The sequence below is a fragment of the Microtus pennsylvanicus genome, chromosome 12, assembly GCF_037038515.1.
Source record: "Microtus pennsylvanicus isolate mMicPen1 chromosome 12, mMicPen1.hap1, whole genome shotgun sequence".
NCBI lineage: Eukaryota > Metazoa > Chordata > Mammalia > Rodentia > Cricetidae > Microtus > Microtus pennsylvanicus.
The window spans coordinates 63,383,499-63,408,811 of NC_134590.1; the positions used below are offsets into that span (position 1 = coordinate 63,383,499).

A 25,313-nucleotide genomic window follows, 5' to 3' on the forward strand; every position below is an offset into this window, starting at 1 on the left:
GGAAAGCTGCTTGTTTCCCGGCTGCCCGGCAACTCAGACCTGAAACAATTACACAGAAACCATATTATTTAAATCACTGCTTGGCCCATTAGCTCTGACTTCTTATTGGCTAACTCTTAGATCATAATTTAACCCATTTCTAGTAATCTGTGTATCACCGCGTGAGTGGCTGTGGCTTATTGGCAAGATTCCAACCAGTATCTGTCTCCGGTGGGGCTACATGGCTTCTCTCTGCCTCTGCCTCCTTTCTTCCAGTATTTAGTTTAGTTTTCCCCACCTAGCTAAATTCTGCCTTGCTATAGGCTCAAGGCAACTTTCTTTATTCATTAATGGTATTCACAGCATACAGAGGGGAATCCCACATCAATAAAGTTATTATCATGTAGAATATTTAGCACCTTTGGACAGAAATCTGCATGGGTCTCTGTATATTAGCCCAGACATGTCTGTGATGGAGCAGGTGACAGCCATTATGTAGAGTGGCTATTGGCCAGCTGGGCTCAGAGATGTCATGCATTTTGGGTACCTGTCAGCTCACTAATGCGCTCTCTGGTCTGACTAGCTTTGCACAGCATAGGAGACAGTGATGGCAATCCTCAGCAGCCTGAGACCTTTCTTCAGACTGCCCTCCTTATCCCAAGTGCTGTGGCATCTAGACCCCGTGCTGTGCCTAAGAATGCTGGGGTGTGCTAGAGTCTGATGGGGTGATTTGAGACGTCCTGGATTTGAGATGTCAGGATGTGTTTGATGTGCATGTTAAGGTGTCTAATGTGTTAGGGATGCTGAGGTGTCCTGAGGTGAGCTAGGTTTTGTTGGTGTGAGCTAAGGTGGGCTATGATGATCCAGGTGTGTTCTTCTGGCACCTATCCTGCCTTGAAGCTGTGTCAGCAAACCTATGTACTGAAATGGCCTGGGCTGTTCCAATGTTCTAGAAAAGTTTCCCTGAGAGTGGGGAGTGTGAGGTTAGGCCAGCACTGTCTTTCACCTCAGCAGGGCTTCAACCTAGGTAGTATGACCAAGTGGTCCTGGCTTCTTCCAGATTGCTGCATGCAATATTCTCAAAGGGAGCTGAAGTTAGGCACTGAGGAAAACAGGCTGACGACCTTGCTACTTGGGGTCCCGGGAGGGGATACAGTCCCTTGGTGGAGTAGCAGCTTCCTTATCTATGAACCAAGGATTTTAGTGCTGTCCCTTGGCTGGTCACCTTTGGGACTTGATAAACACCACGATGCTGGCATCTGTCCTCAGCATCACTAATGTGGCCCCTTGTGCAGGCCTGTAAGCCATTCCCTGCAATCTGACCTGTAGGAGGGTTTGAAGTACTTTTTGGTTTTATGTGAATTCATCAACTCAATGAACATTACTCTGAAAGGGCACAGACTTTCAGTCCCTGAAGGCAGTGAGTAATTAATCAAATACGGCTGAGCTGTGTGGCACGGCATATGTAATTTAATCAGCCACAGGGCTTGGGAAACACAAGGTGACCGTGGTGATTTGAGAAGGCCACCCTGGGTCCAGAGTCGGGATGAGGACTGTTCTGGGCAGAGTTCCTCTTAAGCACAGGTGCCTGCCAGATATGTGTGTGTGTGTGTGTGTGCGTGTGTGTGTGTATAGGGGTGGGGGTGCCAGATGCCTGCCTGCTGTGATTCAGGTCACAAGCCCCCTGTCCTCAAGAAACCTGGAGGAGGGAATTAAAGGCCTGTAGCTGGTTATGTGGCAGGTAAGGACATTCTTTCGAGTTGATCCTGGCCCTGGGTCTCTGAGCCTATACAGGACTGGACTTACTGGGTCACAGTCTGTGGAGGCCTGGCCTGACACCTGGTGTCCCCAGCATCCAGCCCCAGGAATATCCAGTGTCTCTCTGATGTATTCCTGTTTAGGTCTTATTCCAAATGCTTTCAGAACTACTCCTTTTCCACCTCAAGCAGCAACCTTTTTGACTTTTTGTTGTTTCAGGGTGCCTATGGATTACAGGCATCTGCCATTGCAGATGGGAGTCATCCCGTCAAGTCCTAGACAAGTAAACATGTATTTTCTCTTTGCTGGGCCTGGCCTCCAGCATGCTGGGAAGTGCTCCCCAGAGTTACACCCCCCTGTAGAACAGCCTTGCACGAATATGGATGTAGCACCAACGTGCGCCTGCCTCCCAATCACACTACAGGTCCAGAATTGAGACCCCTGAGGGCATGGACTTGCCCAAGGACACATTACTAACCCGAAAAAGATAGAAAGAGCTGGGCGTGGTGACGCATTCCGTGAGTTCGAGGCCAGCCTGGTCTACCTACTGAGTTCCAGAACAGTCCGAGCAACATCGTGAGACCTTGTTTCAAAAAAAGCAAAGAAAGGTAGGGAAAGGAAGGAAGGCGGCCACAGCGAGCCTTGGAGTTACTGAGGGACTACTCACAGCCTCAGGTCGCTGCTGCCAGCCTTTGCCACCCCGACAAGACCCGGAGGTCAATGTCACACCCTGTGCGCGCCGACGCACGCAAGGGGGCGGTGCTCGTGCCGGGGGCGGGGTCAGCGGCGGCGCACGTCGCTCGCGGGAGGGAAGTGAGAGACATGGGGGGGCGGGGCGGAAAGTCAAGAGGCCACGCCCACAATCAGCCGGGCGTCGTCGTCGCTCCGCCCCGCGGCGCGGCTGAGAATCTGCTGCTTGCGGCAGCCGCTTCCTTGCGCCGGTGCGCGAACGGGCGGCCGAGGGCTCGCGGCGGCGGTAGCGGCGCGGCGGCCAATGAGGACGGCCGGAGGGGGCGGGGCGTCGGCTGCGGTTTTGTTCCGAGGTGGCTGAGGCGCGTCGTCCCCATGCGCGGAGCGCAGCCTGCGCGGCTGGCGCCCCGCCTCACTCAGGGAGCCGGGCGCTCGCCGGCCTCGCGGAGAGTGCTCCCGGCCGTCGTCGTCCTGCGCACCCCCACAAAGTCCGGCTGCGGGGACGCCGTGTCCTTGTGCTGTCTATCAGTCCGGAGTCCCCGCACGTCGGCCGGCACCGCGCAGCCGCACGTCGAGAGCCCGGTGCATCGCCGCAGCGCGCGGAACACCACCCCCTCGGGCCGGCAGGCGGCTCAGCGCCTTAAGGTCCCCGCGCGCCCCGGGCCCAGCGCGGTCCTCGTGTCCCGCGGCCGGGACACCCCAAGGTCCCCGGGGACCCAGCTCTCCAAAGTCGTCGCTCGTCTCGGGACCCCTCCGAGCAGGCCAGGCCCCAAGCACTCCTGTTGTGCGCGCTCCTGCACGCCGGGCGGTAAGGCCTGCCCGCTGCGCCTGGGGCGCGCTGCCACTTGTTGAATCACTTCTCGTGTCGATATTGAGACCTTTTGTCGCCATGCTGAGCCTGTGGGCCCTTGAGCCCACTGTTTCTGGGACTCAGTGATTGTTATTCTGTACTCAGGAAGCAGGAAGTTTGACGAGATAGGATGGTCCCTTAAGGGAATCAATCCTAAGAGCAGATACTTCCCAAGGACCCGTGGAAGGTGACTTGGAAGTGTATTCCGAAGGGAGTGTAAGCCCCTTTCAGACTTCCTGTGAGTGGAGGATGGAATGTGAGGTGTAGGTGTATGTTGCCGCTCCTTACTGGCTACTAACTTTGTAGGTTGGGTTTTATTTTTCCTTAGTTTTAAGTAGGGATCTGAAATACATCACTTCAACTTAAATTCACGGTTGAATTTTTTTGCACTTAAGAGTATTTCATTATTGGATATATCTTTAAGTATGAACTTAAACTTCCATAATTTTTTTTTTCTTTCTGGCGTTGAGACTTCTATCCCTGGGCCTGGCAAACCTGTGCCTCCAGCCCATTACTTAGTGTATAATAATGTCTCGATTCTGAGAATTTTAAAGATGGATTAGTTTGACTTTAGAGGTTTTTTGTTTTGTTTTTGTTTTTTCTCCTGAGACAGGGTTTCTCTGTATCTCTGACTGTCCTGGATCTCACTCTGTAGACCAGGCTGGCCTCTAACCCAGAGATCCGCCTGCCTCTGCCTCCTGAGGCATGCACCAGCTTAGTTTTTGCCTTAAGAAATGTGACTGATCCTTTTTCAAATACATTTTGGTAACCTTGTGTTTTTCTGATGGAAGTGGGTCTTTAAAGAGAGGTTCAGTATCTCATTCAGAAGCTAGGAGTGAGGATGGTTTTCTTTTGAAATCCTGAATATTACTCAATAGTGGAAATTGAAATTGTCTAGAAATTGGATTTTCTTTCCACGGATTTGGTTAGCAGAGACTGTTTCCTGGGTCTGGCACCTAGTTCACTCCTTAACTCCTCTGTGACTATTGGACATAGCAAGCCTGGTCCCTTCCCATGGCTTGATTAATGATTCTGCTAACTGTCCCTGGAACTTAGATCCTTCTGGTATAGGAGCTTGTGGCTTGAACTGAAGCCATACTAATTTACATGGCCTTTTAGTTTTTCTTCACTGAGGTTGAATTTGACAATCATTGTAGAGACAGTTTTAGTTGCTACTCTGAAACAGAGAAAATGTCAAACAATTTTTTTTAAATTAAAACATCGATTTTAGCTAGGCGGTGGTGGCGCACGCCTTTAATCCCAGCACTTGGGAGGCAGAGGCAGGCGGATCTCTGTGAGTTCGAGACCAGCCTGGTCTACAAGAGCTAGTTCCAGGACAGGCTCCAAAACCACAGAGAAACCCTGTCTTGAAAAAGCAAAAAACAAAAACATCGATTTCATTTGTATAGGTGAGCATTTTGCCTGATTGTGTGTCTGAATCACATGCATCCTTGGTGCCCTTGGAGGTGAGAAGAGGGTATTGGTCCCAAGAAACCGGAGTTACTGGTGGTTGTGGGGACACTGTGTCGTTGTTAGGGATCTAACACAGGTCCTCTGCAAGAGCAGCCAGTGCTCTGAACCACTCAGTTATTATTGTCCCTCCAGCCCAAACAATCCCCTGCCCCCCTGACAGGGTTCCTCTGTGTAGCCTAGGCTGGGCTGTCCTGCCTCTGCCTTCTCCAGAATCCTGGGATTAAAGGCCTGCGCTGCCTGACTTTTTTAAGTAGGCGCACTTCTAGCTGCAGAGATTCTGTGAATACACACGTGTACTCAGGAACCAGGAATATCAAGGAGCTCCAGTCCGAGAGAAAGAACATGATGTTACTGGTAGAGACAAGACTCAAGAAATCCTTAGGTATTTTACCTTGGTGCTTTGGAAACAGTGGGGAAAATTTTCTTTTATTTAAGAAAAACTTTATTTTAGCTTTTGAGACAAGCTCTCACTGTGTGACTCAGGCTAGCGGCCAGCTTGTGATCCTCCAGCCTCCATCTTCTGTGTGCTGGAATTACAGGCATGTATCATCAGTATATTTAGCTCAAAAACATTTTTTAAATATTTATTTATTATGTATACAATATTCTTTCTATGTATATGCCTGCCAGAAGAGGGCACCAGATCTCATTACAGATGGTTGTGAGCCACCATGTGGTTGCTGGGAATTGAACTCAGGACCTTTGGAAGAGCAGGCAATGCTCTTAACTGCTGAGCCATCTCTCCAGCCCGCTCAAAAACATTTTTATGACGTAATGAACACCTTTATTTTGTATGCTTACTTGAAAAATTAGTAATAACGAAGCTCAGTGTGAGCTTAAAATTAGCAATAATGAAAGAAATTATATAAACTCCTATATAGTCTACAATGACATTTCTCAAAGGAAGATTAACTTATATAGTAGAGTTCCAGGTACTTTAACTCCTTGAGGCCTTGCTAATGGGTAGTTAATCTCCCCCCTCCCCCCCCAAGGCAGTGTTTCTCTGTGTCCCTGGCTGTCCTGGAACTCACACTGTAGACCAGGCTGGCCTTAAACTCAGAGATCTGCCTGCCTCTGCCTCCTGAGTGCTGAGTTTAAAAGCGAGTACTGGAGTTAAAGGCCTGGGTGGTGGGCTGAGTAATTCATTTTTATTTTTAAGGGTTGGGGTTGAGGGCTGGAGAGGTGGCTCAGTGGTTAAGAGCATTGCCTGCTCTTCCAAAGGTCCTGAGTTCAATTCCCAGCAACCACATGGTGGCTCACAACCATCTGTAATGAGGTCTGGTGCCCTCTTCTGGCCTGCAGGGATACACACAGACAGAACATTGTATACATAATAAATAAATAAACAAACAAACAAATAAATAAATATTTTTAAAAAAAGGGGTTAGGGTTGAGCTAGTGAGTAGGCTGTCAGGAATCTCAATCTGCACGTTCCACCCAGCTGATCAGAGCTCACCTGATGCCTTTTATCTGCAAGGAAGAGCTCAGGTACTGTCTTCTTCCATGTAGTGCTCTCCAGCCTGGACTCACCAGTAGTGATCATTTCTGATGATTTCCTTTTTTAAATTTATGGTTCTTTTATTGGATTGCAAAGGTGACATTACCCATGAATGGATTCTGTGTGCTTGAAAAAGTAGGTGTGGTTGTGTCTGCCTATAATCTAATACTTGAGAGGTTGAGTCTAGCCAGGGCTATATAAAGAGAATGACTAGAATCAAAAAGTACCTTTATTTCCTGGTGGAGGTGGCACAGGCCTTTAATTCCAGTACTCTGCAGGCAGGAGCTGGTGGATCTTTGTGAGTTCAAGGACAGCCTGGTCTAGAGAGTGAGTTCCAGAACAGTCAGGGCTACATCTTTGTTTTTTCAAGACAGGGTTTCTTTGTAGTTTTGGAGCCTGTCCTGGAACTAGCTCTTGTAGACCAGGATGGCCTTGAACTCACAGAGATTGGCCTGCCTCTGCCTCCCACGTCCTGGGAGTAAAGGTTTGCACCATCACCGCCTGGCTCAGGGACGCATCTTTTGATGTCTCATTTTAGAAAAAGATTTATCTATTTTATTTTTATATTCATGAGTGTTTTGCCTGCATGTATGTATGTGCACCACATGTGTGCTTGGTGCCTGTGGAAGACAGAAGGGGAGGCTGGGTCTTCTGGAATTGGAGTTGTGGATGGTTGTGAGCCACCATCTGGGTGCTGGAAATTGAACTTCTTTGCAAGAGCAACAGATACCCTTTAAGTGGTGAGCCATATCTCTAGCCCAGATGCCAAGCGTTTTGAGTTTTTTTTTAAACAACAACAACAACTTTATTTCATGCACATTGGTATAACGATGTCAGATTCTCTTGAACTGGAGCTGCGAGGTGCCATGTGGGTGCTGGGAACTGAACACGGGTCCTCTGGAGGAGCAGTCAGTGCTCTTAACCACTGAGCCATCTCACCAGCCCCGCGTTTTGAGTTTTGACTAATGTGTAGTGATAGCATTTTTCATTTTAATGCTAAGCAGAGTGTTTCAATACCCTAAGGCTCTTTGCTCCAGTTCATCCCATCCCTCCCTCTCTCAGCCACTGGTCACCGCTTACCCTTTTTACTGTCTCTATAGTTTTGCCTTTTTTGTCATACGTTTGGCATTCTTTTCATATTGGCTTCTTTCACTTAGAAATGAGGTGTAAGTTTCTTCCTAGTTTTTCCTGGTTTGATACCTCACTTTTAAAAGGCTTATTTTTAATTATGTGTATTGTGTGTGTTTGATTATGTACAAGTGTTGTAAGTCCAAGTGCTGGAGGAGTCCAGAAGAGGGTGTTGGATCACCTGGAGCTGGAATAGAGGTGGGTGTGAGCCATACAATGTGGGTGCTGGCAGCTGAATTTAGGTTATCTGCAAGAAGATGTATACTGCATGCTGGCTAGTTCTGTGTCAACTTGACCCAGTGAAAGAGAGACCCTCACTTGAGAAAATGCCTCTCCTAGATTGCTTATGGGCAATCCTGTTGGGCATTTTCTTGGTTGATGATTAATATGAGCAGTGCCACCCTTGGGCTGGTGGTCCTGGGTGCTATAAGAAAGCTGATTTAAGGCCGGATATTGTGACACACGCCTTTAATCCTAGCACTGGGGAGGCAGAGGCAGGTGGATCCTTTGTGAGTTTGAAGCCAGCCTGGTCTACAGAATGAGTTCCAGGACAGCCAAAGATACACAGAGAAACCCTGTCTGGAAAAACCAAAAAGCAAACAAACAAACAAAAAAAACCCCAAAAAACCTCAAGCAAGTTTTGACCATATGAAGAGACAGAAAAAATGGATCTCTACACCAGAAAGGAGGCGAATGGAAGCCCTCGCAGACACCACACCTGTCATTGACATGTTCTTTGATTCCCTAGTCTTTAGAATGTGAGAAATAAGATTCTGGGTTTTTTTTTGTTTTTTTTTTTTAATAAATACTGTTTTATTGAGCCGGCTGGTGGTGGCGCACGCCATTAATCCCAGTACTCAAGGAGGCAGAGGCAGGAGGATCTTTGTGAGTTCGAGACCAGCCTGGTCTACAAGAGCTAGTTCCAGGACAGGCTCCAAAGCCACAGGGAAACCCTGTCTCGAAAAACAAACAAACAAAAAAACCAAAAACTGTTTTATCTGTGTATTTTGCTTATGTGTATGTCTGTGAACAACATGTATGTAGTACCCAAGGAAGCAAGAGGAGGGTGTCAGATCTCCTGAGACTAGAGTTACAGATGATTGTGAACTGCCATATGGGTGCTGGAAGTCGAACCCAGGTCCTCCAGCAGAACAGCCAGTGCGCTTCACTGCTGAGTCATTTCCCCAGGCCCCTATGGTCGTCGTCGTCTTTATTTCTTATTTTCCTTCTTAATTAATGACTTTATTTTAAAATTTTTATTAGATTTATTAATATTATTTTATGTGAGTGTTTTGCCTAATTCCATGTGTGTGCCCAGTGCCCATGGAGGTCAGATCTGGAACTGGAGTTAGGGATGGTTTTGAGCCACCATGTTGGTACTGGGAATGGAACCTGAGTCCTTTGCAAGAGCTGCAAGTGCTCCTAACCACTGAGCCATCTCTCCAGTCCCCATCCTGACCCTATGATATTCTTCTGGACTAGGAAAATTAGAATTGCCTTGCCTGTATAGATTGAATTAGGACAATTTAGCATTTTGCATGGACGTGGGCTACTTCATTGTTTTGTGTTTCTCTGATTTGTTTCATCAGAGTTTCGAAGTTTTCCTCATAGATGTAAGTCATAGCCTGTTGGATATATATGTCAGTAATTTATGGAACACTTGCATAAATGACATTGGGTTTTTAATTTGCTTCCACTTGTTCACTGCTAGCATATGGGAAAACAAATTTTTTCCCCCTGTTTTTGAAACTGGGTCTCACTGTGTAACCCTGGTGGTCCTGGAACTTGTTTTGTAGACCAGACTCATGTTGAACTTAGTGATCTGCTTGTCTCTGCTGGGATTAAAGATGTGTACCACCATGCTCAGCTGAGATTGCCTTTTCTGTGTTAATTCCAACAGTCTTAACTGTAATGGCTTATCTTTCCAGAGTTACTTTGTTAATTCTTTCAGATTTTCTACATAGATGATTGTGTAGTTTTATTCCTCCCTCCCTTTATTTTTAAGACAGGCTTTCCCTTTGTAGCCCTGGCTGTCCTGGAACTCCCTCTGTGGACCAGGCTGGCCTAGAACTCACAGAAATCCACCTGCCTCTTCCTTCTGAGTATTGGGATTAAAGCCACCACCACCTGGCTTTATTTTCCTTTCTTTCTTTTTTTGTTTTTTTTTTTTGGGTTTTTTTTTTAGTTTTTTGAGACAGGGTTTCTCTGTGGCTTTGGAGCCTGTCCTGGAACTAGCTCTGTAGACCAGGCTGGTCTCGAACTCACAGAGATCCGCCTGCCTCTGCCTCCCGAGTGCTGGGATTAAAGGCTTGTGCCACCACCGCTTGGCTTTCCTTTATTTCTTTTAAGGACTTGTATTATGTTATTAAGAAATGATTTTGAAGGGGCATTTGCTTTAGTCTCAGTGCTTTGAGTTTCTTGCTATTAATTAGAAAAGTTAGCTTTTTCTTTTTCTTTCTATTTTTGTTTGGTTGTTTTTTTGTTAGGCAGAGTCTCATTTGTTTTAGGGTCTACTATGTATTCTTGGCTGATCTAGAAGTCACTTTATACACCAGGATGATCTTTTTCTACCTCCCAAGTGCTGGAATTAAAGGCATGTACCACCATGTCTGGTTTTGAAAATTATTTTTAAGTATTCACGTTTGTGTGCCTGTGCCCCTGCTTGTCTATATGTCCACCATGGACATACAGGTATTCTCAAAGGCCAGAAGAGGATATTGGATCCCCTGGAACTGAAATTACAAATTATGAGCTGTCCGATGTGAGTACTGGGAACTGAACCCAAGTCTTCTGCAAGAGCAATGTGTGTTCTTAACCACTGAGCTGTCACTTCAGAGCTGGGAGCTGTTTTTCTTTGTTGTTGCTTGTTTGTTTTCAAGACAGGGTTTCTCTGGCTGTCCTGGATCTCATTCTGTAGATTATGCTGGCCTCGAACTCACAGAGCTCCCACCTGCCTTTGCCTCCCTAGTACTGGAATTAAAGGTGCGTACTACCACTGCTTGACCAGCTCTTGCTGGCCAGCTGTTTTTTTCTTCTTCTTCTCTTTTTTTTTTGGAAGATATTTATCAAGTTGAGGAATTTTTTTCTCATGGCGTATTTTGCTATTCTAAAAACATTTGACACTAGTGTTTTTAAAAAATCTTTTTTAGCGGTCGGGCGGTGGTGGCCTAGCACTCGGGAGGCAGAGGCAGGTGGATCTCTGTGAGTTCGAGACCAGCCTGGTATACAAGAGCTAGTTCCAGGACAGGCTCCAACACCACAGAGAAACCCTGTCTCGAAAAACCAAAAAAAAAAAAAAAAAAAATCTTTTTAAAATTTTTCTATTCTCATACTATAGCAATTGACATGAAAGTTTTATGTGACCTTTCCACCAGCAAACAAGTCTTCAGTTCTTCAGTAGAGACCAGTTGGTTACTCCCTAATCCAATTAATTTCTGACACTGTCTACTACGTGGAGGCTGCACCAGCCCCTTCAGGTTGAGGGATCCTTCTGCAGGACTGCCCCTACCTCTCAGACTGTTGTAGTCTGTGTCTGGAGCTTCTCACTGACTAGCTATAAACTGAGATTCTCATACCTTCCTCTTCAAACTTGATTAATCTGTTAGAGGTTTTCACAACAGTTGGGACACACTGCACTTACACCCCACGGGGATGCAAAAGAACAGCCAGGTGAAGATATTCAAAGTCAGGTCTGGAAGAGTCCTGAATGCATGACCTTTCACCCCTGTGGAGGGTGTGCCCTACTCCTGGCACGTGGATGAAAGAGGGGGCCGTGTTTTCACGTAGTGCAATGGAGAAAGGAGACTGTGTTCTCATGTGGCAGAAGGAAAAGAGAAGGTCGTGCTCTTAATATGATGGAAGGAGGGAGGGACCCATGCTTTCACATGTGAGAGAGGAGGCCATCTTCTCATGTAGTGTGACTGAGGGAGAAGGTATCTTTATCTGGTGTAAGAAAGGGAAGTAGGGGGGCTGGAGAGATGGCTCAGAGGTTAAGAGCATTGCCTGCTCTTCCAGAGGTCCTGAGTTTAATTCCCAGCAACCACATGGTGGCTCACAACCATCTGTAATAAGGTCTGGTGCCCTCTTCTGGCCTGCCGGCATACACACAGAATATTGTATACATAATAAGTAAATAAATATTTTAAAAAAAGAAAGGGAAGTAGGAAGGAAGGACGGAGTCATGTCATCATGTGCTAGAGGGGAAGGACAAGACTTTGTCCTGGTGGAAAGGAGGAAGACTGTTCTTACAGGTTAGGTGGGAGAGGAGGGCTGAGGGAACTGTAGAAGGAGGTTCAGTCCTCACGTGGTAGGAGGGGAAGAAAAGGCTGTGGCTGCAGGAGGTTCGGGAAGGCTGTTTCCTCCGGTAGGTACCGGAAAGCTAAAGGGTGAGCTGCAAAAGGAAGCCTCTTTTATTCATCAGGATGTAGTAACATGAAAGGCCTGAGATATGTTACAAATAGTAACAACCTTTCCCTTTTTTTCCTCCTGGTTCTGGGGGGTGGAACCCAAATCCTTGTGGGTGCTAGACAGGTGCCTTGCCACTGAACTATCTCTAGCTCATCTTCTGTTCCTGGAGAGAGTGTGTGTGTGTGTGTGTGTATCACAAATAGGTTATTTCTTGTATTTTATCAAATGCTTTTTGGAATAGTAACATGAAAGGCCTGAGATATGTTACAAATAGTAACAACCTTTCCCTTTTTTTCCTCCTGGTTCTGGGGGGGGGAACCCAAATCCTTGTGGGTGCTAGACAGGTGCCTTGCCACTGAACTATCTCTAGCTCATCTTCTGTTCCTGGAGAGAGAGAGAGAGAGAGAGAGAGAGAGAGAGAGAGAGAGAGAGAGAGAGAGAGAGAGAGAGAGAGAGAGAGTGTGTGTGTGTGTGTGTGTGTGTGTGTGTATCACAAATAGGTTATTTCTTGTATTTTATCAAATGCTTTTTGGAATCTTTTGATCCCAAAATAGAATTTTATTCTTTTTTAGCTTGTCAGTGTGATGGGGTGCATGAATTGACGTTTACATCTGTGCAGTTTTGAACTAAACATCCTACTGTCCAAATCAACTAATTTAAGGTTTTTTTTTCTTTTTTTAAAATATTTATTTATTTATTTGTTATATATACAATAGTCTATCTGTGTGTATGCCTACAGGCCAGAAGAGGGCGCCAGACCCCATTATAGATGGTTGTGAGCCACCATGTGGTTGCTGGGAATTGAACTCGGGACCTTTGGAAGAGCAGGCAATGCTCTTAATCTCTTAAAAGAAGATGATGTCTAAACAAGGCTATATTCTAGTCTCTGGGCATCAGTATGATATCTAGATGTAACATTTTAAAAGAGCGATTGAGCCCCAGCTGATCAGTGACTACCAAAGAAAGACAGTCTGCATTGCTGGTCGCACTGGTTTCACTTGGACGACCTCAGTGGCATGTGGGGCGCTAGCCTTTTATTTTCCCTTGTTTCCTGCAGGTGTGGTCACTGCTCCAGGAGGGGAGCAGGGCATGTGGCTCCATTCTTTGTATTAAGTGTCGTTGTTTGGGCTGCTATGGCAGCATAACAAATTACCTCCACAGTTGGTGGCGGGAAATGGTAATAATAATTGTTGTCCATGGTTGCTGGGGTATGGAATTCTACATCAGCTCAACGGGGCAGCCCATGTGTAGAGTCTCAGGCAGGTTGATCGGGTAGGTATGGCTCGCATATACACAAGGACTCCCTAGGCCACTGTCCACATGTCTCCTGACATGCTGCCTTTGATGTATGGTTTTTGTTTTTTGTTTTTTTGGTTTTTTGAGATAGAGTTTCTCTGTGTAACAGCTCTGGCCATCCTGAAACTCACTTTGTAGACCAGGCTGGCCTTGAACTCACAGAGATGCCTGTCTCCGCTTCCTGAGTGCTGGGATTAAAGGTGTGTGTCACCACCGCCCTGCTTGTGGTATATTTCTAAAAAGTCTGGCAGATGGAGTACCCTTTCACTTTAGTCTGTACTGCTTAGCTTCTGTCCACTGTGTCCAAGGAGGTAACTAGACATGGCTTTCCCTGAGTGTAGGAATCTTAGGTGTGTTCTAAAGCCTCTGCTCATGACTTGACAGTTACGAATTGATGTGCTTCAGATTATTATTTTCCAAGTGCTTTACATTAAAGGGGTGTGTGTGTGTGTGTGTGGGTGTGTGTAGGTGTAGGAGTCAATTCTCTACCATTTCAGTTCTGGGGAATCAAACTCAGGTCATCAGGCTTGGAGGCAAGCCTTTTACTCACTGAACCATCTTGCTGGACTTTCTGCATTTCAGCTTTAAAGATTTATTTTTATATGTGACAGCATTTTTTGTTTTGTTTTGTTTTTTTTTGAAATAGTTTCTCTTTGTTGCTTTGGAGCCAGTCCTGGAACTAGCTCTTGTAGATCAGGATGACCTCGAACTCACAGAGATGCACCTGCCTCTGCCTCCTGAGTGCTGGGATTAAAGGAGTGCGCTACCACTGCCTGACTTATGTGAAAGCATTTTGTCTGCATATTTGTACAAGTACCACCTGCGTGTTTAGTTCCCTGCAGAGACCAGAAGAGGGCATTGGGTCTCCTGAACTGGAGTTGCAGATAGTTATGACTTGCCATGCAGGTGGTGGGACTAGAACCCAGGTCCTTTGGAAGATCAACAATTGCTATTAACTGCTGAGCCACCTCTCCAGTCTCCCCCCCCCCCCCCGTGTGTAATTTTTTTTGTCTGTTGCTCATACCAGTTTCAGTCATTAGACTTGATACTTTTCCTGTTTCAAACGCTTGAGTAACTAAGGTGTGTGCCATTGTACCTAGCTTTCAGCTGCTTTTTAAAAAGAAAACTGAATAAAAAGGAAACAGAAACCTGGCATTTTATGCCAGTGTCTTAGCTGCCTGTTTCTTCTTGACTTTGTGATGACCTTGGTTTAGCAGAACTAACTGATAGGTTCCTCTGTTCTCTCCAGTTAGAACTGCCTTCAGGCTACAGTGCTTTTGTCTGTGTAGTGGGAGCAACGTGGGCTTGGATAATTCTCTGTTGGCCAGGTTTTGTGCTTTAGGCTCCTTTCATTGTACAGCAAGCTCTTTAAGCAGGACTTGGAAGCTTTTTTTCCCATAAAATATGTTAGGAGCCGGAATGGAGGAGGTGGAGTAGCTTATCAAGCTTAGATTTGAATTTAGTGTCAAGGTCTGTGTTGGCCAGTTACCTGCTTTGGGTCTACTGCTCAAAAGTGACTTTCTCCACCTGCACATGCTATTTCCAGTCTATTCTGAAGCCTGGGTGTTCACACAAATCCCACTGTGCTGCAAGTCCTTATTAAGTTGTACGTCAGGTAGCCTGGCTGTGGTGGGCACTCCTGGTCTGCTTTTGTGTAGTACCTGTTCAGGGTGTGCCACTCTTGGGTTGCTGGCATGACCACAGTGTGGGGTGGAGAGGAAGAAGACCTTGGGCTAAGGTGAGGATTTTGCTCTGTGTCCTGGAGCCATGGAAGGGTGACTGAGGAACCTGGAGCACTGGCATCGCCTGCTGAGACCAGGTCTGGGGCTGCCACATGGGTCGGAGGACTGCCTTAGGCCTGGAAGGTGTGGCTGAGTAGGGAGGAACAGCGGGGAACTGGGTGTTCATCCAAGCTACTAGCTTAATTGCAAAACAGTTCTGTTGCCTGCATTGTAGAGAGCTGACTCTAGCCCGTCCTTTGTGGCATCTTTACTCCATGTGGAGCTGACTTTCAGGAGGGGGCGATGTGGGAATGGCTATACTTCTCCAAGTGCCTGCTGAGCTTGCAGTCCTTTCTCAGCTCCCATCAAACTACCTGTCCCTGGTGTCCTGGGCAGGGCTGGTCAGTTCTGTCCTTTGAGCCAGGTTTCTCTGATCAGGCTGTGTCTTCCCCTATGCCCACCTTGATATGAGTCTTGGCCTTCATTCTGCTCTCCTCTTACTTAGCTTAGCTGTTAGTCTTGTTAAGCACCAGTCATCCTTCAGAGAGGCTTCTCTGCCCCTCTAAATAGGCCTTTTGAGCTATGTCTCATTTTGTGGTTTCTGTAAGGGGAGATTCACTTGGCGTTGTGGGTTGAATTGCATCCCTCAAAGCTGTATTCAAGCTGTAACCCCAAGATCTGTGAAGTGACCTTATCTGGAAATTGAGTCTTTGCGGGAAAGACTTTTTTTTTTTTTAAGCACCTGGCTAGTCTGTTCCCCCACTTGGGAACTTTGTTTGCTTTGTAGTGCTAGGGATGGAGCCTCAAGCATCTAGGGACAGGTGTTTCCACTGAGCCACACCCTAATCCCATGAGCGGCTTTTGAGTTGCCTATCCTTGTGAATTGTACATACATGCCTCCTTCAGCCCAGTTTCCAGCAGGCTCTTTATACCATGTTCTAAACATCTGTGATTATGACAAGGGTGACAGTTCCATATTTACTTAGCCATTACCCTATCTAGCAGCAATGCAGACCCTCCCAGCATCCACACTTTTCCTCACACAGAATGCTGATAAACTTTGGAAAATCATGCCAGTAATGTGTTGTTATCTAACAGCAACTAATCAAACTTTGGATGTTGTCTCTTTGAGGCTCACTATCACATTTGATACCCTTTTGCTTGGATGGGGACTTGCTCTGTTTTTCCATACCTAGCAGTTATTTTTAAAAAATTTAGAGGTGGGGCTGGAGAGATGGCTCAGAGGTTGGGAGCAATGGCTGCTCTTCCAGAGGTTCTGAGTTCAATTCCCAGCAACCACATGGTGGCTCACAACCATCTGTAATGAGATCTGGTGCCCTCTTCTGGTGTGCAGGCATACATGCAGGCAAAACTCTATACATAATAAATAGATAAATCTTGAAAAATTAAATAAAAAGTCACAAGGTGTGTGAGACCCCTGTGGTGGCACATGGGCCAGGAATGACCTCTTGTCATCACTGTCCTTGATGGAAGACCCTGCAAAGCTCAGGTTGGGGGGAGGCTTTCAGTTTAGATGAGCAGTGAGACCAGGCTGTCTATGGCTCTGTGTCCCTGCTGGCACTGCCAGGTAGGCTGGCCCTACTCTAGCTACTACCCTTCCCTGGTATAAGTTGGAGATGGTGGTCACCCTGCTAGGGCTGAGTATATCAAGTGCTGTGCCTTTAGGCGTGTGGATGGGATTTCAGGACAGACAAACTAAACAGGGATGGTATGTGAGTGGTGTGGTATATCCGTGGCTGAGAACAGCACCCATGTGTTGATGGCACCTTTTAGTGAAGTGACCTCACAGATAATGCATCCACTAGTGGAAACTCATGTCAGGCTCTAGGCTAGCCAGTGTGTGCTCAGTGTGGAGTTGGTGACGTTGCCGTGTTCCCCATGCTTGCTACATGCTGACCTTTCCCTGTTCAGTTCCATTTTGGCTTTTGAGCCTCATGTTTCAAAGTCACAGAGGAAGTGTTTGTTGCTTTTGTTGACAGCCTATGTATATATTTTCAAGAATGAAAAGTGGGTGTTTGATCTTATTTGAGGTCTTTCTAGTATCTGTAGAAATGTTGATATGATTTCTCTTTCATTCTGTCACTTTATTCTGTTGACAGAGTCCTCTGCTTGGATACGTATTGTTTGCTAGCATGAGCCCTACCTTCCTTGTGGCTCATACCCTCTGCTCTTGAGACAAACACTCCCAAGGGTTGCTCTCCTTTGGAGTGCCTTACTGGGTGGCCTGTGTTTTAGGGTGTTTTGTTGGTTGTGGATACATACTGCAGAGACCCTGATTCAGCTTCTAGCAGCTCTGCTCTGTTTTTCCTTCATTCTTCTTTCGAGTACCATGCTTGACCCCTTCTGTTGCTGGACAGTGTCTTGTCAAGGGCACTGCGTGCAAGGCTGATTATCTAGGTGTTTCACCTTCATCTTTTTTGTTTGTTTGTTTGTTTGTTTGTTTTTACTCTTTTGAGGGGTGGCTACCACATAGCTCTCAAATAAGAGCTTATATATAGAGGCTTATTCTTTCTTGTGAATACCTAGCCTTAGCTTGGCTTATTTCTAACCAGCTTTTCTTTCTTTTTCTTTTTCTTTTTCTTTTTTTTTTGAGACAGGGTTTCTCTGTGGCTTTGGAGCCTGTCCTGGAACTAGCTCTTGTAGACCAGGCTGGTCTCGAACTCACAGAGATCCGCCTGCCTCTGCCTCCCGAGTGCTGGGATTAAAGGTGTGCATCACCGCCCGCTAACCAGCTTTTCTTAAATTATTCCCTCTACCTTTTACCTCTGTGCTTTCACCTTTCTCTATTTCTGTATTTCTTTCTTTCTTGCTCTGTTGCTGATTGTGTAACTGGGTGGCTGGCCCCTGGAGTCCTCCTTTCTCATTCCTCAATCCCCTTCTAGATTTCTCCTCCTATTTATTCTCTGTTGCCAGCCCTGCCTATTCTTTCTCCTGCCTTGCTGTTGGCTGTCAGCTTTTTACTACACCAGTGAGATGTTTTAGACAGGCAAAGTAGTGCAACTTCACAGTGTTAAACAAATACACCATGAAAGAATGCAGCACATCTTTGCATCATTAAACAGGTGTTCCACAGCACAAACAAATGTAACACATCTTAATAGTCCACAACAGTGCTGAGAACCCCAGCTTCAAAGGCTGAAGTTGGGGGCGGTATGGCTAGCAGGCTCGGGGCTGGAGAGATGGCTCAGAGGTTAAGAGCATTGCCTACTCTTCCAAAGGTCCTGAGTTCAATTCCCAGAAACCACATGGTGGCTCACAGCCATCTGTAATGGGGTCTGGTGCCCTCTTCTGGCCTGCAGGCATACACACAGAATATTGTATACATAATAAATAAATAAATAAATATTTTAAAAAAAGAGCTAGCAGGCCTCTGGAATGGGCCCCAGTAGCTTGCTACTGGTGTTCTCACTGGGTGTGGCTGCCGTTGTCTCTTCTCATGCATTAATTGCACTTTGGGGACATAGGCTTTCTTGCTGCTTTAGGAGAAGCCTTGGTCTTCATCTAGATCAATGGTTTTCATAATGCTGCGACTTTTTAATACAGTTCCTCATGCTGTGGTGAATTATTTTCATTGCTACTTCTGTAATTTTGCTGTTATAAATCATAATGTAAATATCTTTGTTTCCTGATATTCTTAAGCAACCCTGTGAAATGGTTGCTCCACACCCCCTCCAAGTGGTTGTGACCCATAGGTTGAGAACTGCTAGATGTTCTAGATGTTACAAGAAAGTTACTGGAGATTAAAGGATGTTACTAGAGGTTCTAGGAAGGAACATGCTTGGTTGTTTTGGAATTGGGAAGGTATTTTCCAGAGGGATATTAGGAACATTTTGTGTACACAGGATGTCGTATGTAACAAATATGGATGGAAGCATTCTACATATGGTCATGTGGCAATTTCTCTTTACAGAGACACAGCCCTGATGAGTCCATGGAAATGGGTCAGCAAAGTTAAGTCAGAGCTATAACCCTGAGTTTTAGCTCAGACCTGATGACTTGAGCCTGCTGATGTCCAGTGTTCTGGAAATTCAGTGCCCATAGATGTGGACCAAGGAAGAGCCCCGGCCATGGTCACTCTTATCACAGAGAAGCTGCAGAACCAGAGTTTGGATGACCTTACCCGAAGGGCCCGTGAGGCTGGCCCGGTGAGTCAGCTTGGGGGTCAGAGTGGGCACAGCCCACTGTGTGGAGACATAGACACGGAGATAGTACACTTAGGGTGGAGACAGAGCTGAGTGGGGCGTTGGACAGAAGCCAGTGTCTGTCTAATTATCACCACAAACAAATCAACTTCCAATGCAAAGCTGACCAACACAGATTTCTGTGGCCTGCTTACCAGATCTGCCAGGGTAAGTGATCCTGTGGTCCTGCTGCCCCTTACGTTCATCTGCTTTAGTTCAGTGGGTGGGTCTCTTTTTATTTTTTTAACCATGAAGTCATTTATTTTATTAATTCATAATTAATTTATTGAGGTTTTTTTTTTTCTCAGAGACAGGTTTTCACTGTGTACCCATAGCTGGCCTGGAACTAGCTGTGTAGACCAGGCTGGCCTCAACTCAGTCCACCTGCCTCTGCCTCCTGAGTGCTGGGATTATGGGTATATACTGTCATATCCAGTGGTTACTTATTTTTAATGTTTTATGTTTGTAACTACTTATTACATGACTCCACATGCACTTTAATGTTTTGTCTTTGGTTTTCAGTGCCATGAAACTTGACACTAACACAGATACATTTTGAATACATCTAGGGATTCCAGAAACACAAAACAAAGAAAGTACGCAAACAACTCTTGGCGCTCTTTCCTTCAGCTCTCGTATGATGATGATGTCCGTGTTGGGCCATGTTCATGCCCAGACTGTAGGCACGAGTCTTTCTAAACTTGGATGCCTAAAAGATGTTTTTTCTTCCTAGTGAACTTTTCATAAAATTTACATTTGGAAAAGCAGATTCACCTAGTCGAGGCATTCTAAACATAATTAACAATTTTCTTTCCTTTTTTTTTGTTTTTTCAAAACAGGGTAACTTTGTGTAGCCTTGACTTTCCTAGAACTAGCTGTGTAGACCAGGCTGGTCTTGAACTCACAGAAATCCACCTGCCTCTGCCTCTTAAGTGCTGGGATTAAAGGCGTGCGTCATCACCCATTGGCAATTTTCTAATAACAAAACTGAATATCAGTTTTAAAAGTAAAATTTTAAATAATTAAATGTTAATAAAACTCAAAGTCGTTAAGCATTCAGTGCCTCCATTGCTATACTTGTGGTACTAGTCTGGGTTGTTTGTGCTGCTTGCTTGACCCTCCATGTGCTGGGTGGGGACAACTTGTGGTGGCCACAGTTCTGGCTCTTGGGCCACAAGACTGATGTAGCTTTTTGAGCTCAAGGTCAGCAGAACTAGAGGAGAATGCAAGGAACCTCCCCTAGTCTTAGGGCTCTGTTGTTGGGACAAATGCTGATGTTTGCCACTATGGACTCTGTCATTATGGGCTCACAGTGTGTGCCTGATCCTGCACCTTTGGTCCTCCTCTAAGCCAGAGTCCTTCAGTACTCCTCTGATTCAGCAGGACTGAATCCTCCCATCTCTGCTATCTCTATTCATTTTATTTGGTCATATTATGTACCCTCTGCCTGAGGCACACCCAGTTTTTCTTACTTTGCCTCTCATGCTTGAAGGATAGTGAATAGTCTGGCTGTTGCAGAAAGACCTGGAAAAATGTGTGGTTGTATCTGAATGACTGCTACCTCAAGGGTGGAGAAGCATAGATGGTTTGTGACCATAGGTGGAGGATTGGTGAAGGCAGTGGTCTAATGTATTGCTGGGTTGCCAGAGCAACAGTGAGTATCTGGGTTATGATTTGGGGTGTACATTGAAGATGGGAGTTTTTTGTTGGCTGTGAAAGTAGGTTTGGGGACAACAAGGACAGGGCAATTGACAAGTAGTTGGGCCCAGCTGTCACATGTATTTGGACTTAGAGTATTCTCAGACAGCAGGGGACACTGGAACCTGAATTTCACATATGCATTTCAGTTGTGCATTGAGGCTTCTGATGCAGAGCTGGGAAAGTGTTTACTTAGCTCCTGAGAGGCAGGGAGATAAGGAACCAGTGTAGCTGGAGAACGTGGGCAATGACCTGGGCAATAAGTGCTTTCTGGGATGAGAGCTTGGTGGCAGTGGAGATACTGTGCTGGTTGGTTTTTGTCAACTTGGCACAAGCCTGGTCATCTTAATTGAGAAAATAAGGTTAAGCATTTTCTTGACTAATAGTTGATGGTAAGGGCACAGCTCAGTAAGGATAGTACCACCCAGGGTAGTATAAGAAAGCAGGCTGAGCAAGCTGTGCAGAGCAAGCCAGTAAGCAGCATTCCTCCATAACATCTGCTTTAGTTTCTGCCTTCTGGTTCATACCCTGAATGAATTCTTGCCTTGGCTTCTCTCAGTGGACTGTGACTAGGGATATGTAAGACAAACAAACCCTTTCCTCCCCGAGTTGCTTTTAGTCATGTCATTTTATCACAACAGTAGAAAACATAACTAAGACATATGCCTTGGTCCTAGGATTTGACTCTTAGGTGCCAAGGGCTTGAAGCAGAAGGGCTGTGATTCAGATCAGAGTAGCAGTCCCCTCTAGCTATGGGAAGAGGGTAATGGGGTCAATGGAAGCAGAGAAGGCCAGCCAAGACCACCAACATTAGCTTGGTCCAGGATAGATGCAGTAGAGCTAGAGTAAAAGGCTAGGAGCTAGCTGTCGGGAAGAGGAGAGAGGAAAGTGTGATGTGACTGAGCTGGAAGCAAGAAGCATGGAAGGTTTATCGTGTCACTGGTTTAGATGGTATAACATGGGTAGTTGGTGCCCCTAGCCATGTCCATCTGGGCAGGGCCAGGCTTGAATTGGCCCAGTGGGAGCCTGCTATTTGAGCAAATCTACCTTCTTGAGTATCTCTCAAGGAGGCCCAGAAGCTGCCATGTCTCAAGGTCCTGGGATGTGGTATGATACAGAGACTGATCTCTACAAATGGGTGTGATCAGTGTTAGATCCACTGTCTTGAGTGTCTGCACTCATGTCATTGGGTTCTTCACCTTCTCATCCCGTCTCTCATAGATCCCTGTAGATGCCTTCTGTGAAGAGTCTGACTATTCTGCACCAGTCCTTGAATGTGCACTGAAAAAACATCTGGTTAGGTACAGGCCCACAGCTCCTCAATTATCCCAGGAACCATTTCTGTTGGCTGAGAAAGGCCTGTCCTTCCTGGAGTGTATTAGGTTATTCTTGTGGGTGCATTCCTGTGCATCCTGGGGATGCAGGCCCAGGGAAGGTGGGCTATGAAAACAGATCAGGTACTTGCTCTCAGCAAGTGGTTGGACTGGCTGGCTAGTGGAGTGGCTATCAGCCACCTGGAAGGAAACCATTGTGCTGGCCCAAGGCTGTGGTCTTTTGCAGCTATTCAAATGTTGTGGGCAGCCCACTAATTATGCACAGTGGCATGAGAACTTTCACCATTTGCAGTATCCATAAAGCAGCCTTCTCTGTCCATCTTAGTTTGAGGTTGTCCAGTGCCCACAGAGTCCAGGTTGGTCATGTGTTCACCACCCCCATTCAGCTATGCTCGGGGAAACATACTCCACTGCAGAGGAAGACCTGTCTATCTCTAGACAGGCACCTGTTGTTAAAAGGTAACTTTTTGAGTCATAAACCCAACTTTTAACTTCTATTTTTATTTGTTTTTTCCTTTCTTTTTCTTTTTTTGAGAATAGAGTTTTACTTAGCCCACCTGACCTTGAATATGTTATATACCCAAACTCCTGATCCTTCTTTTTCTATCTCTATGAAATTCCCAACTGCTGAATTACAGGCATATATCTCTACACTTGTTTTACTTATTGATTGGTTGATTGACTAGACAAGGGTCTTGCTAAGTAGCTCAAACTAATCTGAAGTTTGGAGTATTCCTCTTGCCTTGACCTTCCTGACTGCTGGGATTATAAGTATATGCTAAACACCTGCTTTCTCTATATGTGAAACAACAGTAGTTCTCCAGGACTTCTGGTACAGTTGCTATGGCATTTTCTGCTTATCTTTGAGACTGTCAATAGCTTATCTGCCTTCCTGGAGGTTTTCTTTTCTGCTCTCTGGACCCTTCTCAGGACTGGGACCATCAAGCTAGGACCATCAAGATACTATATTTGGACTGTCATGACCAGTAAAGAGTTCTTGGGTCTTGGCTCAGTCTTTTTTTTTCCTTCATTTTTGTGTTATGGGTGTTTTGCCTGCATGCATGTTTGTGCACCACTTTTGTGCAGCCGCCTGTGGGACCAGAAGGGATCATTGTATTCTTTGGAACAGGAGTTATAGACAGTTGTAAGCTGCCATGTGGGTGTGGGAATTGGAATTGAACCCAGTTCCTAGGTTCTCTGGAAGAGCAGCCAGTGCTTGTAACCAGTGAGTCATCACCCCAGATCCTCAGTCTTTTTTTTTTTAAGCTTTATTTTTATTTTCCATGAATTAGTGTTTAGCCTGAATATATGTACACCATGTCTACCTGGTGCTGGAGGAGGCCTGAAGAAGGCATTAGATCCCCTGGAAATGGAGTTACAGATGGCTGTGAGCGTCTGTGTGCATGCTGGGAATTGAACTGGAGTCCTGAAAGAGTAACCAGTGCTGAGCTGTTTCTTAACTGCTGAACTGTCTTTCTAGCCCCTCAGGTTTAAAAGACCATTAGTATAGACCATCCAAAAGGAAAAGGCCAAAATTTCAAGAGCAAGTATGAGGAAGCACGTAGTGGGTCTGGATGATGTCCGTTTGTTCAGGTAGATTTTGTAAGGTTAAAAAAAAAAAACTTCCAATGGGCTCAGTGGGTAAAGGCATTTGTTGCCAAGCCTGGCAACCTGAGTTTGATCCTGGAACCCACATGGTTTTAAAGACATAACTGACTCCCATAAACTGCTTCTCATTTTAACATGTGCACTATAGCTATACATAACCACCCCATACAGAAAATAAATGTTTAATAAAGTCTTCAACCTTTTTATTAAGAAAACGGTATTTTCTAGAGGTCAGTGCCTGTAATTTTAAACACCAATGGAGGTGTTCGGGAGAAATGACATTACTGTAGTGAACGCTTGAGTTTTCACATAAGTGCTGAGACTTCTCTCTTGTCACTTTCAGTATTCTGCTGAGAAACTGAACAAAAGTGGCCATTTGTTCCCTTTGGAGATTGGCGGTAAGTCTCAGGAGCACAGGTAGGGTCTTTCTAGGGCTGAAGAGGCTGATGATGGAGCAAGGTGGTGTTGGGTCTTTGGCCAGGAGGGGATTTTGGAGCTGCACTGAGTCAGATATTTAGGGCAAGGTTCAGGGAGGCCTTTGTGTGACCTACATGTGGGACAGGAAGATCACGAGCCACCACCCTCCCTGCTCATGATCTAGAAGTCAGAACTGGTCTCTAAGCAGGATGGGTCAGGGTCAAGGCTCAGTAGGGCCTCTCTTTGCTGCTGCTGCTGCTGATGTGGGAGGGAGCTAGAGAGGGCCTTACCCTTTACGTAAGACACAAGGCCCACTTTGTGGTTTCCTTTAGCTATCAGGGGAAGGATAATCAGGTGGTACGTGTTCTGGCTGCCATTCTACTGTGATATACACTGGCTGAACAAATACTGAACCTACCTAGGCTTGCCCTCACTTCCTGACACATTGCTCTTTAGGAGTTACGGAGAACAGTGGTCCCTAAGTGTGGGCACACTTCTGATAAATCCAAGCAAAGATCCTGAGGTTAGAATAATCCTGTGTTGGTCTTGACAGTCTGAGCAGCATACATGGTAGAACCATGTCAGAGTCGCCTTGCCGAACACCAGATTACAAAAGTAGAGGTATTGACTAACCTTTGCATGAACAGTTGGAAGTAGGACATGAGGTCTCTGTCCCCATCTCACTTGACCTGTGTCCTCATTCCCACTTGATTTTGGCTCCTCCAGTCCCTCCTGCATATGGGACCATGTTAACTGCCTCAGGCCCTCCTCAGAGTTTCTGGGGGCCTCTTATGTACTCCTTTCTTCCCTTTTTCCCTCAGTTGGCACTCTTGCCTTCTTGCTATCTCAGGTCATCCCAGGGCCCTTGATGGAGTGATCCTGGCTGTTTCCTGTTGGTCTCTTGGCCCATACTCCAGTGTCCCTTAGTTTGACAGTGACTGGAAGAAGCAGGGAAAGGCTGAGTGACCTGTGGGATGCCTTCCCATCAAGAGTGTCTAGAGCATCCTTTGGTCAGGTCCCTGGATATTTGGGCTTCACAGCTGGGCTAACTATATGAAGACACGCACATACCTGACTTTGCACATCTGTGAGTGATGGCTGGAGCAGATGCCTGCCCTTTGCAGCCAACAAGAGGAATAGAAGCTAGGGCCATGGTAGCTCTGAGAAGCTCATGCAGGGTCTGGATGCCCGGTTGTACTGAGTGCTTAAACTGACCCGAGGAGAGTTGGACTAGTCTGGGCAGTGATATGGAGA

General features: G+C 46.0%; 1 protein-coding gene across 3 annotated transcripts in view; it reads left to right on the forward strand.

Annotated features, from left to right (window-relative positions):
- Positions 1-2,788: 2,788 nt before the first annotated feature.
- The window catches only part of Fam53a (family with sequence similarity 53 member A), a 32,019-nt gene continuing 9,494 nt past the window's right edge, over positions 2,789-25,313 (forward strand). Inside the window, exons 1-3 of one of the 3 annotated variants that reach the window (XM_075943967.1) lie at positions 3,096-3,235; positions 18,732-18,966; positions 23,986-24,040. In XM_075943967.1, the coding sequence (XP_075800082.1) occupies positions 18,889-18,966; positions 23,986-24,040 (133 nt within the window). In that variant the 5' untranslated portion in view covers positions 3,096-3,235; positions 18,732-18,888. Of the gene's footprint in view, positions 3,236-18,731; positions 18,967-19,069; positions 19,171-23,985; positions 24,041-25,313 lie in introns of those variants that run through there. The other 2 variants (XM_075943968.1, XM_075943969.1) reach the window with 2 other exon arrangements.